The sequence below is a fragment of the Crocodylus porosus genome, unplaced genomic scaffold, assembly GCF_001723895.1.
Source record: "Crocodylus porosus isolate Cpor-Errol unplaced genomic scaffold, CroPor_comp1, whole genome shotgun sequence".
NCBI classification, from domain to species: Eukaryota; Metazoa; Chordata; order Crocodylia; family Crocodylidae; genus Crocodylus; species Crocodylus porosus.
In genome coordinates, this window is record NW_017728906.1 from 95881541 (window position 1) to 95906950 (window position 25410).

Below are 25410 nucleotides of genomic sequence, written 5' to 3' on the forward strand. Positions count from 1 at the left end.
GGAGAAGGGAGGCGACAGACTGTGGGGTCGACTAGTGGTCGGCGGACAGCTGCAGGGTAATCAACTCTCCCAAATACGAAGCCTGGTAGAAGAGTTTAAAGATGTCTTCTCTGAGCATCCGGGAGAAGCAGTCGGAGTAGAACACAGGATTATTACTCAGAAGGGGCAAATAGCCCGTCAGAAATGGCTCCGGATCCCCTACCATAGGCATCAGCCTGTAAGAAAGGAAATAGAGGAAATGCTTAAGCAAGGGATTATAGCGCCTTCCCGCAGCTCCTGGTGTAGCCCCCTAGTCGTGGTGGAGAAACCAGACAGCAGCCTAAGGCTGTGCGTGGACTTTAGAAAATTAAACGCGATGTCTCAGTTCGACGCGTTCCCAATGCCCCAGGTCAGCGAGCTGGTGGAACGCATAGGGCAGGCCCAGTTCATTTCAAACCTAGACCTGTCCAAGGGGTACTGGCAGATACCCGTGTGAGAAGAGGAACAACCCAAAACGGCGTTTGGCACGCCCTGGGGTTTATTCGAATTTCGAAGAATGCCGTTTGGCCTGAACGGGGCTGCCGCTACGTTTCAAAGATTAATGGATTGGGTTCTGGCTCCCCATCAGGGTTACTTGGCAGCTTACATCGACGACATCATGATATACACGCGGACTTGGGAGCAACACGTGAAGGCCCTCTGGGCGGATCCTGCGTGAATTAAGACAGGTGGGTTTGATGGCCAATCCCAAGAAATGCGCCATAGGACAAAGAGAGACTAAGTACCTGGGGTTTCAAGTAGGACAGGGCTGCATAAAGCCTTTGTTGGACAAAGTGAGAGCCCTGCGAGAATATGCAGCACCCACATCCAAGAAACAGATGCGTGCCTTCCTCGGGCTGGCAAGCTACTATCGCAGGTTCATCCCACGATTTGCCGAGATAGCCAACCCACTAGTGGAAACCACTAAAGGGCGTAAGACGGGCCTCATTGAATGGGACGAAAGACGGCGAAAGGCATTCGAGGACCTTAAAAGAGCCAAGACGTGGTATTACACATGCCTAACTTAGACCCACGCCTTTTACGTTGCAGATGGACGCTTCGGCCTATGCCCTAGGTGCAGTGCTATCCCAACAGGTGGAAGGAGTGGAGAGGCCGATAGCCTATGCCAGCCGAAGACTGAACAATGCTGAGAAAAGGTACTCTATGATTGAAAGGGAGTGTTTAGCCATCCGCTGGGGAGTGGACTATTTTAGGTTTTACCTCCTTGGGCGGGAATTCCAGCTTGTCAAGGACCATGCTCCCTTATGGTGGCTGAACACGGCTAAGACAGATAATGCTCGCATTATGCGATGGGCCCTTGCCCTCCAGCCGTTTAAGTTCCGGGAGACGTACAAGCCAGGGAAAGATAATACGGTTGCAGACTTCCTGTCACGATGCAGGGAGGAAGTCCAGGGAAGCGAGGTAGAAGTGGTAGAGGTGCTCAAGAAGTCAAAAGGAGCGCCTAGCGGTGTCTTGAGGGGCGGGATGTGTGAGGGAGGTAAGGAGCCCGTGGGCTCAGAGTTGCCCGGTCCTGGCATCATCGGGCAAGCCCACTGGGCGCAGACTCAACACGCCGGGCAGAAGCTAACCTCTTTCAGGGCCCCGGAAGACAGAAGGCCCGGAACGGACGGCGGCTGCATAAAAGAGACACCAGAACCAGATGAGGAGGCGGCGGGACCGGAAGGACAGGACGAAGGAGCTGCCGCCGGAGAGAGCCCCTGGAGGCGGAGGCGAGCCGCCCACGGAGGCTGCAGGACCTTCTGGGGCAAGGGCAAGCCCCTGTGGGGTCGGTGAGTCGAGGGAGTTGGCTGGATGTGGCTCCAGACTGCTTAAGGCTGCTGGAAGCGGCTGGCGCCGGCAGACAGCCAGCTACCATATAAACTGTAGGAGGGGAGCACTACTGGTGCTCCAGCAATGTGGGGCGGCAGTGCCCTGAGAATCCCTAATCAGGGCAGAGGAGGGCCTGGAAGGGAATGAAGGGGGGGGTCTTAACCCCGTATTACCCAGGGTGACGTTGGCACGCCTGCTGGGAGGAGGCGGACCCCCCTCAAAGGGGGAATCCCTGATGGTGACTGTCAAGATAATTTGCTTCTACTAAGCGGAAGTTTGGATTGGCATCGTGACGTGGCTGGCCTAGACAGGCGGTCGCGCTACCGAAGGCCTGGGCGAGGGTGTAGGGGAGGAGGAGCCCTCAGCGACGCGGGACACCTCATGCGCAGCAAGTCCCAGTACTGGACCGACATGCGCCGTACAGTCGGAACTGAACCGGAACCATCAAAGTCGTGGCAGGAGAGTCAGTGGCGCGTGAGAGTCAGGGAACGACCGCTGCGAGCAGGATGCGGTCCCCGAGTGGGGGAGGAGGATCAGCGACACACAGCGGGCAACGCTGCCGACCCCCCCCCACAGAGACAAAAAAAGTTTGAAGGCACTGTTATAAAAAGAGATAGCATCAAGGTGAATATAGGTATGAAGCTGTGCCCTCAAATAGGTGCAAGTGAAAAATACAGCTGTAATTCCCTGAGGGGAGAAATTAGCCTCATATTATCAAAAAATCTTTGTGCTTATACTATTTTCCAGCTTTCCTAACTAATAACATTGTTCCTTCTTCTTTTCAGCCTTTATTTTTCTGTACTTTAGTCAACACAAGTTGAATTTTAAACAGAGTGCTAGTCTCTTTCCATACATGATTCCTATTAACACCATTGAAAAGTCTATCTCTACATAGTCACCACTAAAAATCCTTTCCCCTTCTCTCCTAGAATCTCTGGACTTCAACCTATTGTGCTTTTGCTCTGCAACTAGGATGTCAACTAAATACATCAGAGGCATTTCAGTATTAAGTAGGATTCATCAGTATTAAGCGTGAGAATAAAAGTTAATTGCTCTTTAAAATAAGAGCAATCTGATATGAAATTATTCCTCTAACAAATGTAAAAAATACAAAGAAAGAATCACAGTCCACAATAGTGACATATGGTACAGAACACTGCCACTATCTTGTTGAAAAATCTAAATTAATTACCAGATTATTGGTTAGTAAAAGAAATTTGTTGTAATTTAATAAAACATATCAAACAGGAACATAAAAGTGGAAAATTAATTACATTCAAATAAAAAATATAAGAAAAGCGATGGGATAATTTTATGGTTAAGGTTTTGGACTAGCAGGACCTTAAGAGAAGTGTGTTTGCTTGTTGCTTTTGTTACAGGTGCCACAGATGACATTGGGCATGACTTCTTTGAAGAAAGAGTTTTATTTCCTTCCTGAATATTTTTTTTAAAAGCATCAGGATGGAAGATTTTTGATTGTGTCCAAAAAAGTCACATTAACTTTCATAAGTCTTTTCTTTTATATACTTTCCATTAATCTCTAGTGAAGAGTTTGACACAAAGTATCAATCTAGTCCTGGCTCATAATAAACATGTACAAAAGCTTCACAAAAATTGAAAATAATTTTACAAGATACAATGGGGTAAAATACTTGTTTTTGGGAGTGGGTGAGAGAGTAGAGACATTCTCCTAAAGTGGTGAGAGTGCCAACAACTTAAAAAGAGAGTGAGGCTTTTTCCTTTCACCACCCTCCCCTACCAGCCCTCTCCCTCCCCACAAAAAACTCTCTTAGATTCAATTCCTATATGCTAAACTATACATTTTAAACATGAGTTTATAAAGGAAGGGCTACCACACAATTAGCTGCTGCATCATTTAATGAACTACATATATATGTATTGCTAGTAGTAACTTATTACTAAACTCTTTCATCACATAAAGCAACACAATACATTTTAAAGGCATTTTAGATAATCCTGTCTCATATTTTGCGAATTAATCTTTCAAGGCTTCTGTCTTCATTAAAAAAGTAGTTTAATACCACAGCAAGGTCATTATGGGCACACTGAACTATCTTCACAGCTCACAGCTTCTATTACTTCAGCTCATTATAGAAACAAAGCCAAATGACTAAAGCGCTGTTAGATATTTGACTTACATGGAAAGTACAAAGTGATGTTTCATTTGGGCACATTCTTTCACTCTACAGAAAGATCAAAACATTTCCATTCATTGCTATTTTCTATAAAGCCTCAAGGTTGACTTCTAAATGGCTGCAGTAGACCATACATCTGCCTATTATATTACAAGTATTTATTGGTGTGGCAGGGCACCTTTGGGTGCCTGCCACTTTGAAGGCAGAGGCAGGCAGAGGCAGGCAGAGGTGCCTGATGTGAGCAGTCATTTTGAACAAGGCATATAAAGGCTGCAGTTTGCTGCTGCCAGGGGGGTAGAAACATTGCCTAGCTGAGCTGCAGCATAAACAACCTTGAAGGTAAGGGAGGAGCTTATGGAGATGGTTTGGAGGCTCCTGCTCCTGGGTATGACCTAAAATTGCACCCTGCTGAGGAAGAGTGGCCTAGTAGGGTTCCTGGTGGTGTGGGAGTCCCTAGGAAATGCCAGGCCAGTTACCTCCCTGGTGAAAGGTGAGGAGGAGTGCCTTAACTCCAGCCCCCATCTTCAGATGGATTTTGGAGGCAGCTGGGAGAGTAGTGGGGGCCAGGTATGCTCACGTGTAGATGCCTGAGCCCAGAAGGGATATGAGGCCCCGGTGACCCCATTGCAGGTATTGTGGAGAACATTGGGAGGCCCCGCATAGAGTAGGGTAGAAGTGCGAGTAGGCCTGAAGGGCTGTGCGTGTGAGGGGGCTGAGTAGGGCTAAAGGACAGCCCAAGCGGTGCATTGAGTAGGGTCGAATGGGAGTAAACTTGAAGGACAGGCCAAGGGCCAGTCCCATGAGAAGTTGTAAGTTGTGCCCAGTGAGAGGCTTGGGGCAGAAGTAGCCCAGGGTTTGGCATAAGGTCGGACCATGCAGAGTAGGAGAACTTGCAGGAACTGAATGTTCTGTGTGGTGAGGCCAGTATGGGAGTAGGGAAGCCTGATGGCTCAAGTGAGGCTGCTCAAGGAGAAGCAGGGTTCTGGACTGTGGCTCGGTAATGGGCAGTATGCCAGAGCCCCCAGTGAGAGACAGGTGGAGTGGAAGAGGCCTCCTGTGAGAGTGGAGGTGGTGTGAATGTGTGTGTGTGTGCAGCCCAACTTTGGACTCAGTTTGCTCCAATCTCAGAGTGGGAGTAGTGTTAACCTGGATGCCATCTGTGAGGCACAGGCTGCAGTGTAGAGGAGGAATGGAGATGCAGATAGTGCCCCCTGGCATCGGAGCATGTAGTGGGCAGTCTCCCATATTTACTATCTGTTTGTACGAAAAGCAGTCATGGCAGGCAAGACCGGGCAGATTGTCATCTAGAAACAGGTTGGCAGGCCGACATCAGACCAGGCCCCAAGAGCTGCCCCCTGTCACAACTGGTTCCTATACAACTATTTTTCCTTTAAATTAATAACAAATATAAGGTATATTTTCCCCAAAATATTCCTATCAAAGAGGTTTTTTGACTTTCAAAAGCTAAAAGAGTTGCTGCTAAAATTGACACCTGGAATGTGGATTTTCATGGAGCAATAAATAAATATTGTGAGGTAACATGTTTTTTACCAGATACCTCTTTCTTGTCATCACAAACTAAGATTCTGTTGTCAAAAAAGCAACATTACACACATTACACACAGTAGCTTGTCTTCTAAAATGAGTCTTTGCTAATCAGTAGATTATCTAAAAATTATTGCAGATAGCAATAACTTTTTCTAAACCTATAAACAAAACAGCATCACAGAATTTTTGTCTAATCATGGCTTTTATAAGAATAAAATTAGTTTTAAGAATTTATGCTATACTTTGAAAAGCTGCAAATGTAGTACTGTATTTACTCGATTCTAAGACGAGCATTTCCCCGCCACCACCATCATTAATCATGGGGAAAACAAAGCCTCACCTTACAACCAAGTAACCCAGCTAGGAGCTGGGGGAGTCACCTGTGCAAGGAGGCCAGCTAGGGCAGGAACAGTATCAGCAACATAGAGCAGCAGCTGTACTCCCTGCTCAGATTCTCTCCCACTCCCTTTCCCACCTCCCTTTCCCTCTCCTACAGTCCCTTGCAAGCAGGTTGCCATGCAGGGATGGAGGAGTCTGTATGCTGCTCCTGCTGTGTTCTCCAACCTGCCCCATGCTGAAGGAAGCAGTTGTGCTGGGAGCCCAGCTTAGCACCTTACCGATTTCTCCTTTCCTGCTCTGTTTCCTTTCCCATCTCCCTTCCCCCTGTCTTCTCATGGAAGGGAGAGGAAAGAAGGGAGCAGGGCAGGGAAAGAGAAATCTGTGGGGTGTTGAGGCAGGTTTTCACCACAGCCAGGGCCTCGGGTAAGGCTGCTGAGGCCAGCACACTGCTGGCCCAGCCTCTCCTACTTCATCCAGGGCAACATGTCATGTGCCAAAGTATATGTGGCACTGGTGTTCCCCAGCGACAAGTAGTGCTCTGCTGCTACCTGTCCCCAGGGAACCAAGCATCCATCCATGTCTGGATGTTCCCCAGCTGTCTATTCACTACACTGTTCTGCCCAGCTAACTCTAGTATTGCACTTTGCAGGACATTTACCTGTGAGCTATGATTAAATTGATTCTTAGCTCCCTAATCTGGAACCCACTTCTACTATAAAGGAAAAACAAAAAAACCCCTTCCTTCTCTCTCTACCTCCATTGAGCTACTTGTTGGTTTTTAACAGAAACTAAATTATCATCTCAGCTGGGAGGCAGCTGATCAGTCACATGTTGGGGTAGGACCAAGTGCCTTAAAAGTGTTAACCTACCCATATAAAGAAGATCTACACTGAGTTCATAGATTCACAGATGCTAGGGTCAGAAGGGACCTCAATAGAAAAAGTGCTGGGGTCATATGATCCCCAATCAGGTGCTTGTCCAGTCTCTTCTTGAAGACCCCCAACACAGGGGAGAGCACCACCTTCCTTGGAAGCCCATTCCAGATTCTGGGAACCCTTACTGTGAAGAAGTTCTTCCTAATGTCCATCCTAAATCTGCTCTCTGTCAGTTTCTGGCTGCTGTTTCTGGTTATTCCAAGGGGTGCCCTGGTAAACAGAGCATCTCCTATTCCCGGCTGCCCCCCTGGTGAATTTGGATTCACCACAAGATTCCCCCTCAGCTTTCTTTTGCGGAGGCTGAATAGGTCCAGATCCCTCAGCCTTTCCTCGTAAGGCAGGCCTCTAACCATACAAGTGGCCCTCCTTTGCACCCTCTTAAGGTTGTCTAACATCCTTCTTGAACTGGACGCAGTACTCTAGCTGCAGCCTGACCAGTGCCACATAGAGGGGGAGCACCACCTCCCTGGACCTGTTTGTGATGCACCTACTAATGCATGACAAAGTGCAGTTAGCTCTGCTAATTACTTTGTCACATTAACGACTTGTATTCACCTTGGAGTTGACAGTGACTCCAAGATCTCTTTCTGCCATTGTGCTGCTGAGAAGGTCATCGCCCAGCCTATAGGTGTGCTGGTGATTCCCTCTCCCTAGGTGCAACACCTTGTCCTTGTTGAACTGCATCCTATTGTTCTTTGCTCACTTCGCTAATCTGTTCAGGTCCACCTGGATTCAGTTTCTTCCTATCAGTGTGTTTGCTTCACCCCATAGTTTGGTGTTGTCTGTGAATTTGGACAGAGTGCTTTCCAGGCCCTCATCCAGGTCACTGATGAAGATACTGAACAGCACCAGCCCAAGGACCAAACCTTGGGGGACCCCATTGCCCACACCTTTTAAAGTCAATACCATACATTTCTTTATAGACTAAAAAATATGACTATGTGCTGTGACTTTTAACCTGAGTGCTTGAATTAGCTCTGTTGCCATGTGGGGAATGCTAGCAGACCCCACTGCCTCTATTCTTGCCCTCCCTGCTGCCCTGAGGCAGCTCTGGTGAGGTATTATGGCTTGGATCAGCTGCTGTACTTTCCCTGTTGAAGCTGCTCAGCACCTCCTCCATAAACATTGTCAAAGAATAAGGAGAGTGACTCTATTTCCTTATCAGCTCTCCTGTTGGTCTGTTGGCAGTCTCCTGGCTCCCTGTAAGCCTACAGGAGCCTGTTTTCCTTATGGAGTAGCTGAAGACAGAAGGAAAGGAGGAAAGCTGGTAAAACCCAACAGTTGGTGCTGACACCTTCATTCACTGCACTAGCTCAGCTAAATGGTTTCATATTTTCAGTGCCTGAACTTGGTTTCCTAGGAACCATATACCATATACCAGCTGTTGATAACTCAGCTGTTGTACACAGCACATTCCAGGTGTCCCCCATCTTCATACTGACAGGTTGTATACCAGGACCTGGGGGGGGTAGAAACAGAAGGCTCTCAAGTGTCAAGAGCTTGGCAGTCTTGTCCCACATTCCTGAAACCCACCCGTATCCTTATGCATCCAGTCAGGAAGTGAGCAGGAGCTAAAGTAGCTCTAACTGCCAGTGTGACACCTACTCTCTTGTTCTCCTTTGCTAATACCAGGGTACTTCCTAATAGGAAGTGTGAGATCATAGTAACGGAGGGGGAAAGGAACTTGACCAGCATCAGAAGTTTAATATATTTTTATACATTCTTCATTAAACTGACTCACTTCTGCTTTAAATAGTGCCAACTGGTTCACATTTTATTCTTATCTTCATTCAGCAGCACCCAGGCTAAGTATAGAAAGTCAAAAAGCCCCAGGCTGAATTGATTTAATCTTTGCATGTTTTTCTAAACTGTGTAGATTGAACCAAAAATAGTGAACATTCACTTTTGAAACCAGAAAGGCAGACCCCTGCAGTGGCCCATATCAGTAACTGGGGGGCACTAGAATATGCCTCCCAGCCTGCTGGCTACTGCAGAAGGCACCCAAATGCATGCGAGCAGCCCAGTCCTGCCTCCCTCCAGGGGGGAACAGTCCCTTCAACTCGGGGCTGGCCAGATCCCCAAGCCTCAGTATGGGTTCCCCACCTCTGGTAGGGTCCCTCAAGCCCTGTCCCTGATGCAGAGAGGGGATTCCCTGCCCCACCCCTCAGTATGGTCCTGCAGGGCTTGGCTCCATGCCCATAGGTGGGGGGGAAGGTGGAATAGTTCCTCAGCCTGGGGCTGGCCAGATCCCCCAGCCTCAGTGGGGCTTCTCCACCCCTGGCAGGGTTCCCTGAGCTCTGCCCCTGGTCCTCCTAGCCCTCAGTCTGGTCTCACAGGGCTTGGCCCTACACCGGGGCTGCCAGGCACAGGCATAGGCAGCGGCTGGGGAGCAGAGGCTTTGCTGCCCCAGCTCTGTGAAAGTGGGAGGGTGCAGCTAAAGCATCCCAGCTGGCTCTTTAAGCTGGGGCAGAGGGGACAAAAAGCCCAGGAGAGGGGGGCTTTGCAGATGGGAGGTTGGTGCTGTGCTGAGGGTTGTGTTCCCTGCTTCCCCAGCTTCTCAGATACAAGGGTAGCTGGCAAGGTTTTAAGGCAATTCTAGCCCAGCTTAAGGGTGTGTGTGTGTGTGGGGGGGCGCAACAAGCCCCATAGATGGTGTTTTCCTTTCCCATGTGCTGTGCAGACCCAGGCTAGTGGGAGCTGGGATCTGTTCTCCTGCTCCCCATGCCACTGGGCTGACAGGCACAGACAGGCGCTAGGGAGCAGAAGCTTTACTGCCTCAGCTCTGTGAAAGCAGGGGGGCAGGGCTAGCCCTGCTCTGCTGGAGCACACAGCACAGCCTAGGGCTGCAAAGCATCCTGGGGTGCTGGGGGAATGAGAACGTGAATTGGGTGGGGATCTGGAACAGAAGTTCCGTAAACTAGTTTGACATAAATCAGTTAAGTCAGATACTACATCCATCCAGGTTTATCTTAAACCGGTTTTGGCCATTTTGAAAATGGTTTATGTGCACTGAACTTCTGTTCTGTTACAGGTTTAAACCAGTTTCTGATCATTTAAACTGGTTTATATGCAATGTCTATTACTAGCCCTAATATACATTCGTTAGCAGCAAATAGCAAGTCATACTATTGTTATAGTAAAAAATATGGTTTGAAATATTTATTATGAAGAAAGAGTCCTTCCCCAGAAGTCACATTTTATATGGTGGTAGCAATAATTTTTGTCAGATTTTCATGTTATTTTTTTTTCAATCTGTATCAAATGTACTGAATTTCAAACACCCTTCAAAGAGGCAGGTCAGTTGCATAGGCTACAATTGGTCACTGGATAATCAGGCCCTATTCAACTTCTCCAGACATAATTTCCAAAGCTAACATGCAACATGCCTATTGTGCTTGTGGTGAGTCACCTCAAGAAGAGAAAACAAGGAATATGCCAGATCATACTGAGGTTGTGTGTAAACAAATATTCCCAAGGAGGAGTAGCATAAAGCCCAAGTACATGCCAAATTTAACCAGAGTCTCTAAAGACAAAAAGTTATTGCTTAAACCAGATGTACAACTGAACCTGTGACATCTATAGAGGCAAAGAGAGATAAAATCTATCCAAAGCAAATGCAAATCAAAACGATGTGTGTCAGTTTACAAAATTAAAAAGCAATCTTGAAGTGCAGTGAAAGTTGTTGAATAGCATGGTACCACTTCCCAAATATTCTTTGAACTCTACAAAATAAATCGGAAGTAGCAAAATAAGTAAAAAAAGCTTTGTGCCATCTCTGTGCTTTCTGCAGTGGGGGGCCTGATGCCATCAGTTGTTGAATGCACTCAGCTCTTACTAAAGTTCATGAGAAATGGAAAATGAGCACCCAATAGTCCAGCCTTGTTAATTTTCAGGACTAAAGTAACTCAGAGTAGGCCATCCAATCATTAGGGAATATGAGTGAGTTTCTACTTTACTAGTCTAACTTTTTCTATGTCCTGCCCTTTCACAGCTGTAGGAGAATGAATATTACAGGAGTTTGCCATCTAGAGCTCCTAAATTATACATGAAAGGCAACCACGGAAGGATTAGAAATTGTGTGTTCAATATATCTCAATAATTTTTTCCCTACTGCCCCCAGGAATACCATGCTTCATCTTCTGTCACTTTGGTTGGTGACAGCCATTTATGTGAAAAATACCTGGGAAATTTTCTAGTTTTGTAGGCTTGGTATTTCTTTACTGTGATAAAAAAATGTCTAGCAAACAACATGCATCCAAATAAAGGAGGCAGCTTATTTTTTGGAAAGCAGAATGTAGAAAAAAATATTTGTCTGGACTCCTGCCTGATTGTGTGGTACAGATCAAGTTCTTCTGGAAACACTGTGTCCAAGAAGTAGGACATCAGGAATTTCCTGGTGTGACAAATTGTCTCCTGCAACACTACATTTCCTGGACACTGTTCCTGGGAGGAATTATTTTATGTCATGCAAGTTATGCCCAGGCCCTTGCAAGGGCAGTAGCAAGTGTTACTTTTTTACTATAAGTAGCTTTTTATATAAGTTGCTGTAAATAAAGTACTGTTTCCACATCACAAGCAAGCCCCATCAAGATAATACCAGCATTTCCCCTGCTGCTTTGGGCACCAGCTGAAGTGCTCAGCCAATAGTTATATCTGTGAGAGGGTTAAAACAAGACTCTGCCTCTTCAGTTTGCTGGGCAGATGCAAGCAGTGGCTACCTTGGCAGCTGAATGGCATACATAGTGTCTACAGGTATGCATCTTTCCAGCATTCCTTCCTCACTTAAAAAACACCCCCCACCATTTTTTTGAGGGGGGGGAAGCTGATTTTTGGAAAAAGGTGCATGTGATATGTGCAAAGTACGGTAGCAAGCACTAATTGTGTGTGCTTGTGCGCACACACCCACATACATATTTTTCATACTTGGCATTACATAGTAAAAACATTTCAATAACACTGACGGTAACTGGATGATTTTATAATGTCTTAGCTCTTACATAGTCTGTTGCAACCCTGTCACATGAAGTGAGCTGGGGTAGGAGGCTTCCCATTATTATTTAGATCTAATCTGCTGCATAATAAAAGGGGCCTTGATTATAATCTTGTGATCCTTCACAGAAGTACAATGTGTTATGTTTTGTTCCAGAATGTTTCTTCCTTGATAAAATATGAAATTCAGAAATGTGTTTACCTGCTCTTCTTGTACAATTTGAAATGTCTTTTGGAAATAAAATAACAGCTTTTTTGCTGCAAAACCTAATTTATTTTAATAGTCTTACCTCCTAGGGCCTATCTAAAGCCCCAAGACTTCAAAGAGCTTTGTATATATAGCTTCCGTAGTACATCATAAGAATGTCTGGATAAGAAGGCATTGTTACTTACACGGCTTCCTTTTTCAGGGAAACATTGACATCCTCCACTACAGTCTCTTCCTGCACATGGTCCTGTGTAAGTCTTTCCACCCTTAAAACAGAATATGCATAAAGAAAACATTAATAATATTCATTACATTGCATGGCATGGCATATGACAGTGAAAAAATGATTGGAAAAACAAACTCATTAGGAGTTGTACCTTTAAGCAAAGACTGGGATCTGGCACTAAGTAAAGTCTCTTTAATCCAGGGATAGGCAAAATATGGTCCATGGGCTGGATCTGGACTGTCAAGGGATTTTATCTGGCTCATGGCAGGTCTGTTGGTCCTGCCTGGCCCAGGCACAGGGGTCAACCTGGGCTGTGGTGCATGCAGCTGGTCCTGCTGCTCCTGGGCATACAGCAGCACTGGGCCAGCACAACGACCAAACTCATTTCTCAGCAGCTCCTGCAACAGCGGCTCCTTCCAGCTGCTGCTGCCAATAGCCACCACCACTGCCAGACCTGGCCCTGCTGTCCAGGCACCCTAGCCCACCCACCCGACTCCCACTGCGGGGAGCACCGGATGGAGCAGGCAGGCAAGGTCCTCATGGAGACCAGACCAGAACCCGCCTGGGCACGATGAGACATCTGGGAGTGGGACAGATGGGAGGGGCCAGGACTGGGACCAGGATCATGGGGCAGTGACAGCATGGGACTGGGGCCCAGGGCAGAGCCACAATCTGCTGCCTGCACATTCTTGGGACAGGTGCTGGTTCCAAGGGCAGAGGTGTGTGGCAAGGGGGTTGTGGCTTTGCCCCGGTCCTGTGATATCGATCCTAGCCTCAGCTCTTTGTCCAACTTCTGGATGTCTCTCCCCACCCATCTCTTGTCCCATCCCATCTGCCCAGCTGAGTATGGAGCAGAGCCACTTGGGGAGTTCTGGTGAGCAGTTGTGGGACCCAGCCAGCAAGTGCTCAGCAAAACTTCCTAAGTGGCCCTCCAGTCAAAATAATTGCCCACCTCTGCCTTAATCTGTTCTTTTGAAGATGAGGCTTAGTAGATTTTGAGTTCTTAGTAGTAAACATTTTAGAATAACAGTTTATGTTGTCCAAATTTATGTTGTTATGATGTCCAAAATGTAGGCATAGTAACAAAAATTGTCACAGGGGGATTAACCTCAATGTCTGCACTGAGACGCACGATTTTTTATAGTGCTATAGTAATTTCCCACCAGGATTTCTAAATGTTGTTTTAGCTCCACATTGGGAGCAGTATGCCTCATATCGCTTTTTGACACCTGCAACAAATATCTGTACAGCTGCTTGAATTCTATAGGGATGTTGCATCAGTCATGTATCACAAGTCAGTGAATCATTATATATCAAATATTAATTGCTGTTGTTTTTTCAAGGCATATAAAGCATGCTCTCAGTCTTCCTGTATGCAGTAACGCAGGTTCCAGAATTAAATCTTTTGTTTGTTGTGAGCGGACCTTGCCTTAAGTTTTAAATTCTATATTTGTTCATTTTAGGGCATTCTGTAGCTGTAAATAATTTAAATTAATTTGGATTCAACTTTACATGTAGTCTTCCCAAATTTTGATGCATTGGTGTGGCTAATAGAAACCAACAAAATGTGTCCCTAAAAAACAGCCACTCAAAAGATTTCAAGTTTATTTCAGGAAATAATCTCCTTGACTAGTGATCCTCAACCAGGGTGCCAAGGCTTGACTGATATCCTTATAAAGGTGCTACAGGGTGGCATGCAATGTTATCATTGTTAGGTGTGCAAACATGATTCACAACATAAACCCACAGATTTCAAATAAGAATTTCTGGTGTTAAAAGCATTCTGAGTTCTTTGTAACAGAAAGACTGCTGTATTATTTTCCCATAGTCAAAAAACAAGTGAAAACTAAGAGCTGGCATTTTCTAAGGAATGCCTTGAAACTAATGAAGGGTCTGCCTCTGGGCTAAAAAGGTTGAGAAACACTGTCCTTGACAGTACTCCTTCATGTCATGCTTGCATTCTGCAGCATATGAGAAGGAGGTTGGTATAGTCTGTTCCTGAGAGGACCGAACCATGGATATTGGTCTATTTTCAAGGTACATACTCAGCCCTGTTTGTCTCTTAAGTGATCAGTGAGCCACAACCACACAGACTTATTGGAGGCGCACACATATTTTTTTAAATACTGTTTCTAAGTAACTGTCCAACTGCAGATAGAACAAGGACTTTTCTGTGGAATTCCAGAAGTATATTTTTCCCCAAAAGTGTGAAGTGACTACCACAACAATCGTAGTCAGTTCAATTGGACTTCAAAGGGGTGTAGGAGCAAAGTTTTTGATAAGGAGCAAATAATTAAGTTGCTTAATCAATCTGCTTTAAGAAGGATTCATTTTGTTTCAGGTGAAACTATAAAATCCATCTATCCTAAGCTGACAGCAATGACAATAATTCAGATATCCAATGGCACAAGGTTTGTATTGTCTGCGGAGAAAATCATGAGACCGATACGGGTGTTAACCATCAAGTTCATTCCTATTTGTAAACACTTGGAGATTTTTAAATAGTGGGTGAACAATGGAAGTTCAGAATATTGTTCTGTAAGTGTATTCATGCAAGTCACAGCACAGGTATTCTTATATAGTATCCAAATATACTTACATATAGGCAGAGTGAGAATTTTGTAGTTTGTAATCAAGTTAAAGCATCTATTTATGAATTGTTGTGTTTCTTAGAGATCAAAATCTAAGACCAAATTCAAAAAACGATTTATGTACCTAAAAGTGGCCTTAGGCAAATTTTAGGTGCATAAACTCAAAAAATACATGCAAAAAACTAGAACTCTTGTATCCAAATGATACATTTTATTAGACCAACTGGGAAATTGCAAGAAAACTGTCTTTTTCTGCAAGCTTTTGGGATCAAAGTCCCTTTGTCAGACTCTGGGAAAAGTATAGAGGGTACAAGATGGTAAAAAGTCCCCATAGGTAGGAAATTAACTTCATTTTTGCACGGAGGGAGCTGAAGATGGAAGGCTGTCCCCCTGGGCCCATGAGGGTGTCTTTGTCTCAAAAACAAATAAATTAAAAAATGCATCATCAAAGAGATTCTGCTTAGTTGCTCCTTAAGGAGGTACTTGACCTCACCAAATGCTTCCGTGTTGGACATGAAAGTTCCCTATGAATTTGCAGATCTTCTGGACATGCCTAGAACTGCTCATTTGCCAAGTAGGTGCAAGGGTTGGAGAATGCTCCTACTCAGTGGGTGTATCTAAATATGTGCTTTACTGCAGATAGACTAATTAGCTCCACAGTAAAGTGTAACCGTTGACACATGCACCAGTATTGGGGCACAGTAAATTAATTAACTCCACCATACTGCTGGGGACGGTACCATCTTATGACAGAATAATTGACTGCTGTAAGATGAGATCATGAAATCCCAGGGCTGACCCCCTGTGCACCCTGACACTTAGACATTAGGCACTTCAATACTTAATTGATATTGAATCATTCAAAAATTTATTATTTAGTTGAGTTCAGTTACCTTCCTTATCACTATTTTTTAGCTGTCATCTGCATCACATATTAACCTTTTGCTGTTCTGTTATGGCACATTGGTTAATATGGACATGATTCTGCATCCCTACACTGGGTTCTTTTCAGCTCTTTGCATGAGCAAATAATATTCAACATGAGTATGGGTTACAGTATCATTGAGCTAGTGAGTAACAAAGGAAATGACAGACTGGAGTTATAGCTGGAATTTATATTTTATCTAATGTGTGGTTGATAAAATAAGTTCCTAGGGTATGCTGAACACAGTTTAAAAGTAAGTCACTTGAGGTTATATTAATCTTTTCCTCACAATATGCAGCACAAAGAGTATGTTCTCAAGTGCACCTGATTCCCATTAATATAAACATGTTTTTGCAGAGGACAGATTTAATGTGCAACAAGTCTCTGCAGATGGAGAGAGAGCTTACCATTTATGTACAAACAAGAGAAAATCAGAAACTGCTGGTGACTTGTGAAGCTTGGGCATAAAAATTGGAGTACTTAATATTAATCAAATTTATGTGACGATACAAGCATTAAACTTCTGTGTCTTAAAACAAAGAATGTGTTGTCCTCTCCTATGTTCTCACAAACTTTGAGTCCCAAGACAACATTTCCTACGTCAGTATACCTCTAGCCAACAAAAGAGAATTTCTCTTCAGAGACTTCACAGAGCCTTCCAATTTTAACTTGAATCCAATTTTCTCAGTCGAAACTGACTAAAAATCAGTAATAAATATTTACCACTATCCAAACGTTTACACACAGATTTCTTTATTAATAGCATTTAACACAAAAATAACCCATCTAGTCTTTGTCACTTTGGAACACCTACTCAAGTATGTTTGCTAGTGCTACTCTAACACCTGGTATTCTCAGAGTACAAAGCTGAGCACAGAACAAGGTACCCAGTAAATCTGTATGAGTGTATTAAAAAACAGGAAACCATTTTCCTAAATGCAGTTTTTCAAATTAAGGAAATTAGAATAAAAATATTGCAACGTGTTATCAATGGTTTCTAGAGGCCTACATGGTATTTTGGACCAATACAGAAATATATAGACTGTGGACCTGCAAAGTCATTACTTCTAGCATGAAATATTGTAATTTTATTTTTTCCATCAATCAGAGCAGCTCTTCCAGGGTAAGGTTTACAAAGGGATTTAGAAGGTCTGGGAAGTTGTTATAAAATTAAGGTTTGCCTGGCCCTGTTGCACTGGTGGCATACTCAGATGCTTGATGTGAGATTCTAGTTTGAATCAACTAGAGATTCCAAACATCACTTTGAAAGGAGTATATAATGGCAAAAATTAGTGGAGTCTACTCATTCATCTAATACAAACCCCTATTTTCAGGAGCTTTACATTCAGCTAGAAAAACTCATGCTGATTTGAAACTTCATCCATAAAATCCCAACCTACAAGATTCTCCTAACTGGTTAGTTTCTTATAGTCATTGCTCAATTAAAAAAATAAAATAAAACGCTGTTATATGGAAACAAGGCAAAGTGGAATTACATGGGATTCCAATACATTGCTACTGCTTATAATGGCTTTATTACTTCTTAAGTAAGATATATGCTGTGGATGCCAGCATTATTCTCCTTGAAAAACTTGTGAACAAACTATTCAAGATCAGTCTGGAGAGTACTGCTGGGTAGGGAGGCATGAATTATATCAGTATCAAGCCTGATTACTTCCAGGTGAAAATACTACTTTCTGAGGGCAGACAACTCTCCTAGAACTATCATCGTGGGAGAGGCTAGTCTCTTGAAGCGCTGGCTGTTTGCAGTCCAGCAGCTACTAGTATATGGAACGATAAGACCTCTGTAAAGACCTTAATTGGCTTGGTTTTCCAGAGGATGGGAAATACAGATCGGCAGCTGGCTAGGAGGAAGGAAAAGAGGTGGGTGTGGATACACTCTGCAACTGTTCTGAGAATTATTTGGCAAAAAAAGCTTTTCTTTGCATTTGGATGGAAGCCAGCCCTTTTTCTACATTGGATGCATGATGACTGGAATACATTAGTTCTTGTCTGAGATATAATATGTATATTTAAACCAAGGGGAAATAAGGTGGGTATATGGCTCACTGGGAAGAATCTGGATGCAGAACTGGGACCGAAGTTAAAAAGAGACCGACTAGGCCATTTCCCAAAACAGTGCTATCTTTACAATGTAAGCAAGATAAAGGGACACTAAATATTAAGATCTAGTAAATGCATCCAATCTTATTCAGGATGACCATTATTTCTTCTAATATAGCGCAGTGGGGTAAAAAAAAAATCACATCGTCTCTTTGTCTTTGCCGCTGATCAGACAGAATAGGAATGAAGTCCTAAATAAGTTAGGTGTTTGCTTAGTTTTTGATTGTGGCCTCTCCCATGGAGATGTGCAAGGAGCAGATAGATTACCAGTGCTGAAGCTTGTGTATGAAGTGTGAGGGAAGCCATAATGTCTTAGTGGTGCTTCAAAAGCGAATGGGGGCACAGGCTGAAGGTGTAGTTAGATCCATGGTTAGTTTTTGCTGCACCCTACGAGGATAGCAAAGAGGAATAAGCATGCTGGATCTTCAAAAGAGAGGGTTAAAAGAGCTCCCAAGCAAGGTCTAACAGACTGCTGGTGACTACTACTAGTGAGGGGCACCTTCGCAGAGCACCCTGAAGCCATGCTGAAGCTTATAATATCTGTGATTTCAGGGCTGTAGGATTTCTGTAATATAAAAAATGAAATCTGGCAGTTCCCTCATAATGATCTCTCTGTAGGTAGGGTATTAGTTACTCTTTCTCCTCCATTTCATTAAGTTTTCTGGTCCCAGGCTTACAGTAGTGTGTACAAATGTACACCTTTTCCTTTTAGAGTTTCATAAGAATGTTTACATTACATGGCTTTCACCCTAAATACTTATTTACAGAACAAACCCAACAGAATTCAGAAGGAGCTGTTTTGATATATTTGGCATAATAAAAAACAACCTTTAAAAGGGTCAGGCATACAATAAATTAAAAAACCCCCAATTTCCCAGATACACAGTGCAGATACCTGAGCAACCCTACATGAGTTTCACACACTAACAAGTAAACATTATTTATAAGCAGCTCACTTCATGATATAGATTTCCGCTTTCTACATCTTTGAGGAAGCAATTCTCGGGCAGCTCAAGATAGACAGACAGAGGGACTGGAGTTAACTGCAGTCAGCTGATTTTTTTCCCAATTAGAAGACGGTTGTACACTGACTTAATATTAAGGCACATGAAAATGGTAACAATTAAAAATATATAATTTATATTTGCTATATAAGCTGTTTACTAATGAAACTTCTGTGGTGCCGGGGGAGGGGAGGCAGCAGAGAGAACTAAATAGCAGAAAGCAGACCTTTCTTGAAAATGGTAAGATTTATTGGAGTGCATGGTTTGCATCACATGGCTTGGTAATTTGTACATGGGTAGTCACTTGCACTTGTGCAAAAGAGTACAAAGTAGGTGTAAAGCATGACTATTTTGATTTGATATCATTTTGTCTCAGTTTGTTCAGGTGCAGTGATTAGACAAGGTGCAAAGCAGTGGAGACTACAACCTCATGCATGTCCAGTAACACTTCATAGTTTTCTGCAACTAGAACATTTTTCATAATGGAATGAGATAAAGGGACTGTTACCTCTTAATCTGAATCTGGGTTTCATACAACATTTTATATTTCTAGAATATATTCCCCTTTATCCCCAAATACAGACCACCATTTGCTCACATACTGGTAGCACAATAATGAAACAGTGTACAATACTTGCTAAAGTATTAATTTCTGTATTCACTTTTTTATTCCAAAGTCTAGTCATTCTCATTATTTCTGGAACGACATCCAAGAAATGATATCATTTTTTCAAACAATGGGAAGTCTGGTTGTTATTCCATGTATGGGAAAACATTTTGAGACATGTCTATTTATAAACCAATCATGTGTTTGACCTGTCTAGTTTACTCACCTATGTATCTTAGAAAATCCAGGGAGCTCTCAGTTAATTGTGTTAATATGCTATTTCAGAACACATTATTATTAATAATGGGTAGACTTTGAACATTTTAGGGGTTCAATTCTAGCTCAATATATGCCCAATTTTTCTGAAGTTCATTTGAACCTATTCCATGTTCAAAAACTGTCAGTGTAGATAAGACTTTTGTTGCTAGAATAAGGTATGGCAAAAGCATGCATGTAAAACAGCTCCTGCTTTTTCTACCACTGTGCTATCTCTCCTGGCTTAGAAGTGTATTTCAAGGCTTCCCCAAAACAGGAAGACTTGATGCAGCTATTCAGAACTTACCCTAGTTTCCCATTTCTCTGCCTAACCTTACTGTATACTTACTTGTACATATACAGTTGGGTGCCATGTATTTTCTTGCTCTACTCTTAAACATATTTGTTAGCTGCTGTTTAGATTAGAGCAAATGGTCATTAAAATAATGATATTTAAAGTGCAGTTTTACCCTATGTCAGGGATAAGCAACCTGTTCTGTCTTTGAAGCAGCACAGGAAGAGTGAAGTCCCCCCTGAGACTTCTGTGATGAAAATGAAATCCCACTAATACACACACATGTGCACACACACACACATATATAGTGGTGTTTCATTTTGATCATGGAAAAATGTAGATTTTGGGTTACTTTTTTTAACCTAAAAATTAGGGAGTTTTTTTTTATCAGAAAAAAACAGGATACCTGGTCAGAAGATCATAAGAAAGTAGGGCTGAAAGGGATCTCACAGGGTCACCTAGTCCATTCTCCTGCTTGATGCTAAAGTCATCCCTAACTAAACCATCCCAGTCAAGTGTCTGCCTAACACAGAATAGTTCCAAGGATGGAGATTCCAAAATTTATCTAGGTATCCTGTTCCAGTGGTTGACTACCCTTGGAGTTCCTCCTAATCTCCACCCTAAATTGCCCTTGCTGAAGCTCAAGGCCACTGCTCCTAGACAGTCATAGAGAAAAGCTCATGTCCATCCTCTCTGCAATCACCTTTCACATATTTGAAAACTTTTATCAACCCCCCCCACCCTTAGTTTTCTCTTCTTCAGATTAAATAACCCTAGTTTCTTCAGCTTTTCCTAGTAAATGATGTCTCCCTTGTGTTCTCCTATTCCAGGTGGCCAGCTGGGTGTGCCTGCACCTGGAGAAAGGAGTTTACAGAATACAATTTCAAAATACATATATTACCTAGAGCAGTGGTTTTCAAGTGAATCCCTGGGAATGTGTAGTACTTTTCCAAGACATATGTGCTAGGGCTGTGTGAAATTTCAGTGGCTGTTTCTTTTAGTTTCGTATTCGGATGTTTTGGTGCCCAAAAGACCAAATCCAAAATGAAACACAAAGCTCCAAAACAGCTCCAAAACAGAACAGATCCATCCAAAATATTTCAGAAATGTTTTGATTGTTTTGGACTGCTTTGGAGGTGGGCTTGCAGGGAAAGAGAAACTAAGAAGAGAGAGATGGAATGGGGGTGGAGAGAAGCACAACTCTGATATTGACATCTGTAGCTGACCAGTGGTCCCTTCCAATCCCAGTGCTCTGGGGGAGGGACAGAGAAGCACCATAAAACACTATTTTTTGAACTACTGTCTCCCATTTTGCAGCTATGTCTGTGTCTATGTAGAGCATTAGCAGCAGCAGAGGGCAGCATCTGTAAGTTTGCAGCTTGGTAGTGCCTTCCTACCAAATTGTAGCCAATCCTATCCTATTACCCTTGCCTACCCTCCCTATTGTTATCCCTTGAAACTCTTCCCCAAAAATCCTGTTATTTGTTCTTTTTATATTTTTCCCCCAAGCAAAAAGAAAGCAGTACTTTGCTTGGCAGGGTCTCATCACTGCACTGCAGGAAAGCACTACACATACATTACACACACACTCACACAAGCACACATTTTTTTCCAGCACACAAAATATGAAGCATGCTGGAAAGGCAGGTGCCAGGTCTTCTGGTAGGGAAACCAGAAGGGGCAGAGGGAGAGCTGTAAGTTCCCCCCCCTCCCCTTTCCTAGCACTAGCAGGCATGAGGCTTCTGGTACTAGTGGCAGTGCCTGCAGCTGCACCCCCTCCAATAACACCAGCCATAATAGTAACTCTCAGCACCACCAGTGTGACAAGAAGCACCAGCATGACAGTCTCCTCCACCCCCATTTCAGTTCCCAGCCGGAACCTTCCAGTGCCTAAGGAGGAGCTGGATCTGGAAGCAGGGGACCTGAGCGCCCTAGCAAAGGAAATTCTGGGGACCGAGGCGGAATATGAGTTTGTGCTCCACTCCCCTCCAAGTTCCCCTAGAGCCAGGTCTCCTTCCCCGCATGGCAGTTTGGAGGAGGTTGAGGTTGTGGAGGCAAGTGGCTCAGCTGAGTCTGCTCCTCCTGTTGTGCCTCTGCCTGCTGAGAAGGGGGATCAGTTCAGATCTGAACCTGCACTCCAGAAGGTAGTGTGGTGTGGGATCATTTTGAGGTGGCAGATGATCCTACATATGCTATCTGCCTGCACTGTTGATGTAAGACCAGCTGAGGCAAGGAGGTGAGACACTTCAGCACCATGGGGATAGTGATGCACCTCAGGAGGCACCACCCACTTGCCCTTGCTCCTCCTCAGCCTGGCATGCCCAAAAAGAAGTCCCCCTCTTGCTCCAAAGTCTCCGTCCCCAAGAAGCAGAGGCAGGCCACCTCATAATAATGGGGCAAAGGTGGACAGAAGGGTGGGGGTGTTGCAAAGGTGAGCAACAACACCCAGAGCACTGGGGAGATACTTGCTCTGGATGACTAGCTCTTCTCCCTAGTCAAGTGGCCAGGGTTCAGGTGGCTCATGGCGCCATCCTACCAAGTATCTACATGCACCACCTTCAGCAGGATGGTGGTGCCTTCTCTGTATGAGGCATGCAGGAAGTACTTGAGGGAAGAGCAGCACAATGCAGGTCCACAGGTGACCTTGTACTTCTCCTTGGACATCTGGAGCAGCTGGGTTGGAGATTGTGCCTACCTCTCTCTCACAGCATACTGGTGCCATCAGTCAGGCCATTGGTGGGCTCTCCTTCAAGCTGAGGTGATGGATGAGTCCCACACAGCAACGGAGATCATGGTGGCCATGAATCACATGGTGCAGGGGAGCTTGTTGGGCAGAGCGAGCTCACCTGTGGGTTCATGGTCACTGACAACAGGGCCAATATGGTCAAGGCAGTCCATGATGCCAGCTTTGTTGGCATCTGCAGTGTGGCTGTTGGCATCTGCAGTGTGGTGCACAAGTTCCACCTCATAGTCAAGGATGCCTTGGAGAGGGACAGGGCTGTCAGTGATGGCACCATCACAACCAGCCAGCTCATTTCAAAATGCAGGAAGGTGGTGGGCTACTTCCACTGGAACATAAAAGTGGGGCAAGATGCTGCAGGACAAACAGGCAGAGCTGAGCGTCCTACAGCAAAAAATCATCCAGGATGTGGAAACTTGCTTGGGGAGATTGGGATCAACGGCTCACTTAACAAAACAGAGTTGGATACCATCTCCCTGATCTTGGTGGTCCTCAAGCCATTCCTTGAGGCCACCGAGACCATCAGCACTGGCAATGCCTTCCTTATCCAGGTGATCCCCACAGTGTGAGAACTTGAGAACCAAGTGGAGAAGTTCCAGGGGATCAATGTTCCTGACTGGGGCAAGTCACTGTCACCAGAGGTGCAGGCACTGGTGAAGTGGCTGAGGGAGGGCATCAAGCAACAGCTGGATCCATTGCGGTTCAGTACAGTCCACATGCTGGTGGCCATGTGAGACCTGAAGGTGCTGCATATGCAACAGCAAAACCCTAGATCGCTGGATGGAGGTGCTGGTGAACAGAGTCTGGGAGGCAGAAAGGCACAGGTGGGAGGACATGGAAGAAGGGGATCCACTTTCCCTTGCCAGCACTCTCAGCAGCAGCCAGTCTCCTCTATGACAGCTGATGCCAATTGGGACCAAGGGCATGGCTTCAATGGTGGGGTCCAGAGGCACCAGACACCAGCCTCGGGCAGGTATTGTGGATGCCTCGGCTGCTACCTATCTCAGTGAGGACATGGAACCACTGGACTGTGAACCCTTGGCCTATTGGGCAACCTGCAGATGGATGTAGCAGAATCTGGCCACAGGTGCCCGGGAACACCTGTCCTGTCCACTGACCAGTGTTCCAAGTGAGAGGGTGTTCAGCATTATTGGGGATGTTGTGACACCCCACTGCACCTCCTTGGATCTTGGTTTGGTGGAGCAGCTGGTGTTCCTCAAGGTGAACCTCCTGCTACTGGGGTTCCCTGAGCTCCACATGCAGATAGAGTGAGTGCCACCCTCCTCACTCTGTCCGCACCTATTTCCTTTAAAAAATGTTTAAAACCATTTAATGCCCCGCTCTCAGAGCTGGAGGCAGCACTCACTGCATCATCAGCCAGCAGGGGAAGAACATCTCCTTCCTGAGCTCCTGTGTCAGGATGAACTTGGAGGTATGGGATGGGTCTATGGGGAAGGAGGAGGCCCCAGGTCCTGGGCATGACCTAAAACTGCATTCTACCAGGGTTAGAAGGCCTGGTGGGACTGCCAGTGGCATGGCAGCCCCCAACCAATGCCAGGACTGAGGACCTCCCTGGTGAAAGGTGAGTAGGAGGTGCCTTATAACCTCCAGCTACCACACGCACATGCAGTCCTGGCTAGGGACTGCCCAGACGTGTAAGATCTTTGAGAGGCCTGAGTCTTGCTGGTTGCTATGGAATTGTGAGTCTCCAAGTAAACTTAGCTGTCTGGGATACCATCTGCGAGGCATGGGCGTTCGGGTTCAAAACCCTTTGTCAGGCTGAAGAAGCACCTGAAGGTGTTGCTGTATGTGTACTTTCTGGATGGAAGAAATAGTAAAGAAGCCAGAGGCTGACATGCAATGCAGGCAAGAAAGCCAGTCAGTGAAAATGTAAATTGAGGCAGGGGGTGAGAGAGACAGGTTGGGAGGGGAGAGTGGTAGAAGGGGGATGTAGCAGGTAAAAGTAGAATGGTATCTGCTACCTGGGGAGTCAGATGTCAGGCCAGTTGTGGTGTATCATAAATCCAATATCTATACTGAGTCCACAAGTTTTTGTATCTAGGAGGTTGATGAAGTAAAGCTCGTAGGCCCGTCTGTGAAAAGTGGTTTCGCACAGCCCTAACATGTGCCTAAATGTTAATAGTGGAGAAGGAGATTCTGATTGGTCAATGCAAAGTGAGTAATGGCCTTACTGTGTGGTGACACTGGTTTCAAGACTCTCCCTAAGGAATGAACACGCAGGGATGTATCAATTTTAAGGGGGTAGGAGCAGCAATATTTTGCAGGTAAAGAGGCCCACAACCAAAAATGTTTGAAAACATTTTTTAAGTGAATCCAAGAGCCACAGAAATCTGCTTAAATGACTGTTATTCATAATTGTTATTCAGACAGTTTTACATTCTTTAAGGTCATATGAAAAAGGTTCTATTAAAAGGGTTCTTGACTGGCTGGGTGATAAGTTTGGATGAATCAGATTTCTATGCAGATTACTGTAACTTTAGATGTATATATTACTCAGTTCTTCAATTTCATCTTTGATTCATTAGATGAAAAAACAGGTCTGTCCTCAAAGTTTAAAATTCATTTATCTAAGTCAGGGGATAAGGTATTTCAGTGCCAT

General features: G+C 44.7%; 1 protein-coding gene across 1 annotated transcript in view; it reads right to left on the bottom strand.

Moving 5' to 3' along the window:
* Positions 1–25410, bottom strand: part of COL4A2 (collagen type IV alpha 2 chain) — a 241031-nt gene that overhangs the window by 156433 nt on the left and 59188 nt on the right. Inside the window, exon 3 of the mRNA XM_019528485.1 lies at positions 12209–12289. Coding sequence (XP_019384030.1) covers positions 12209–12289 — 81 coding nt within the window. The remainder of the gene's footprint in view (positions 1–12208; positions 12290–25410) is intronic.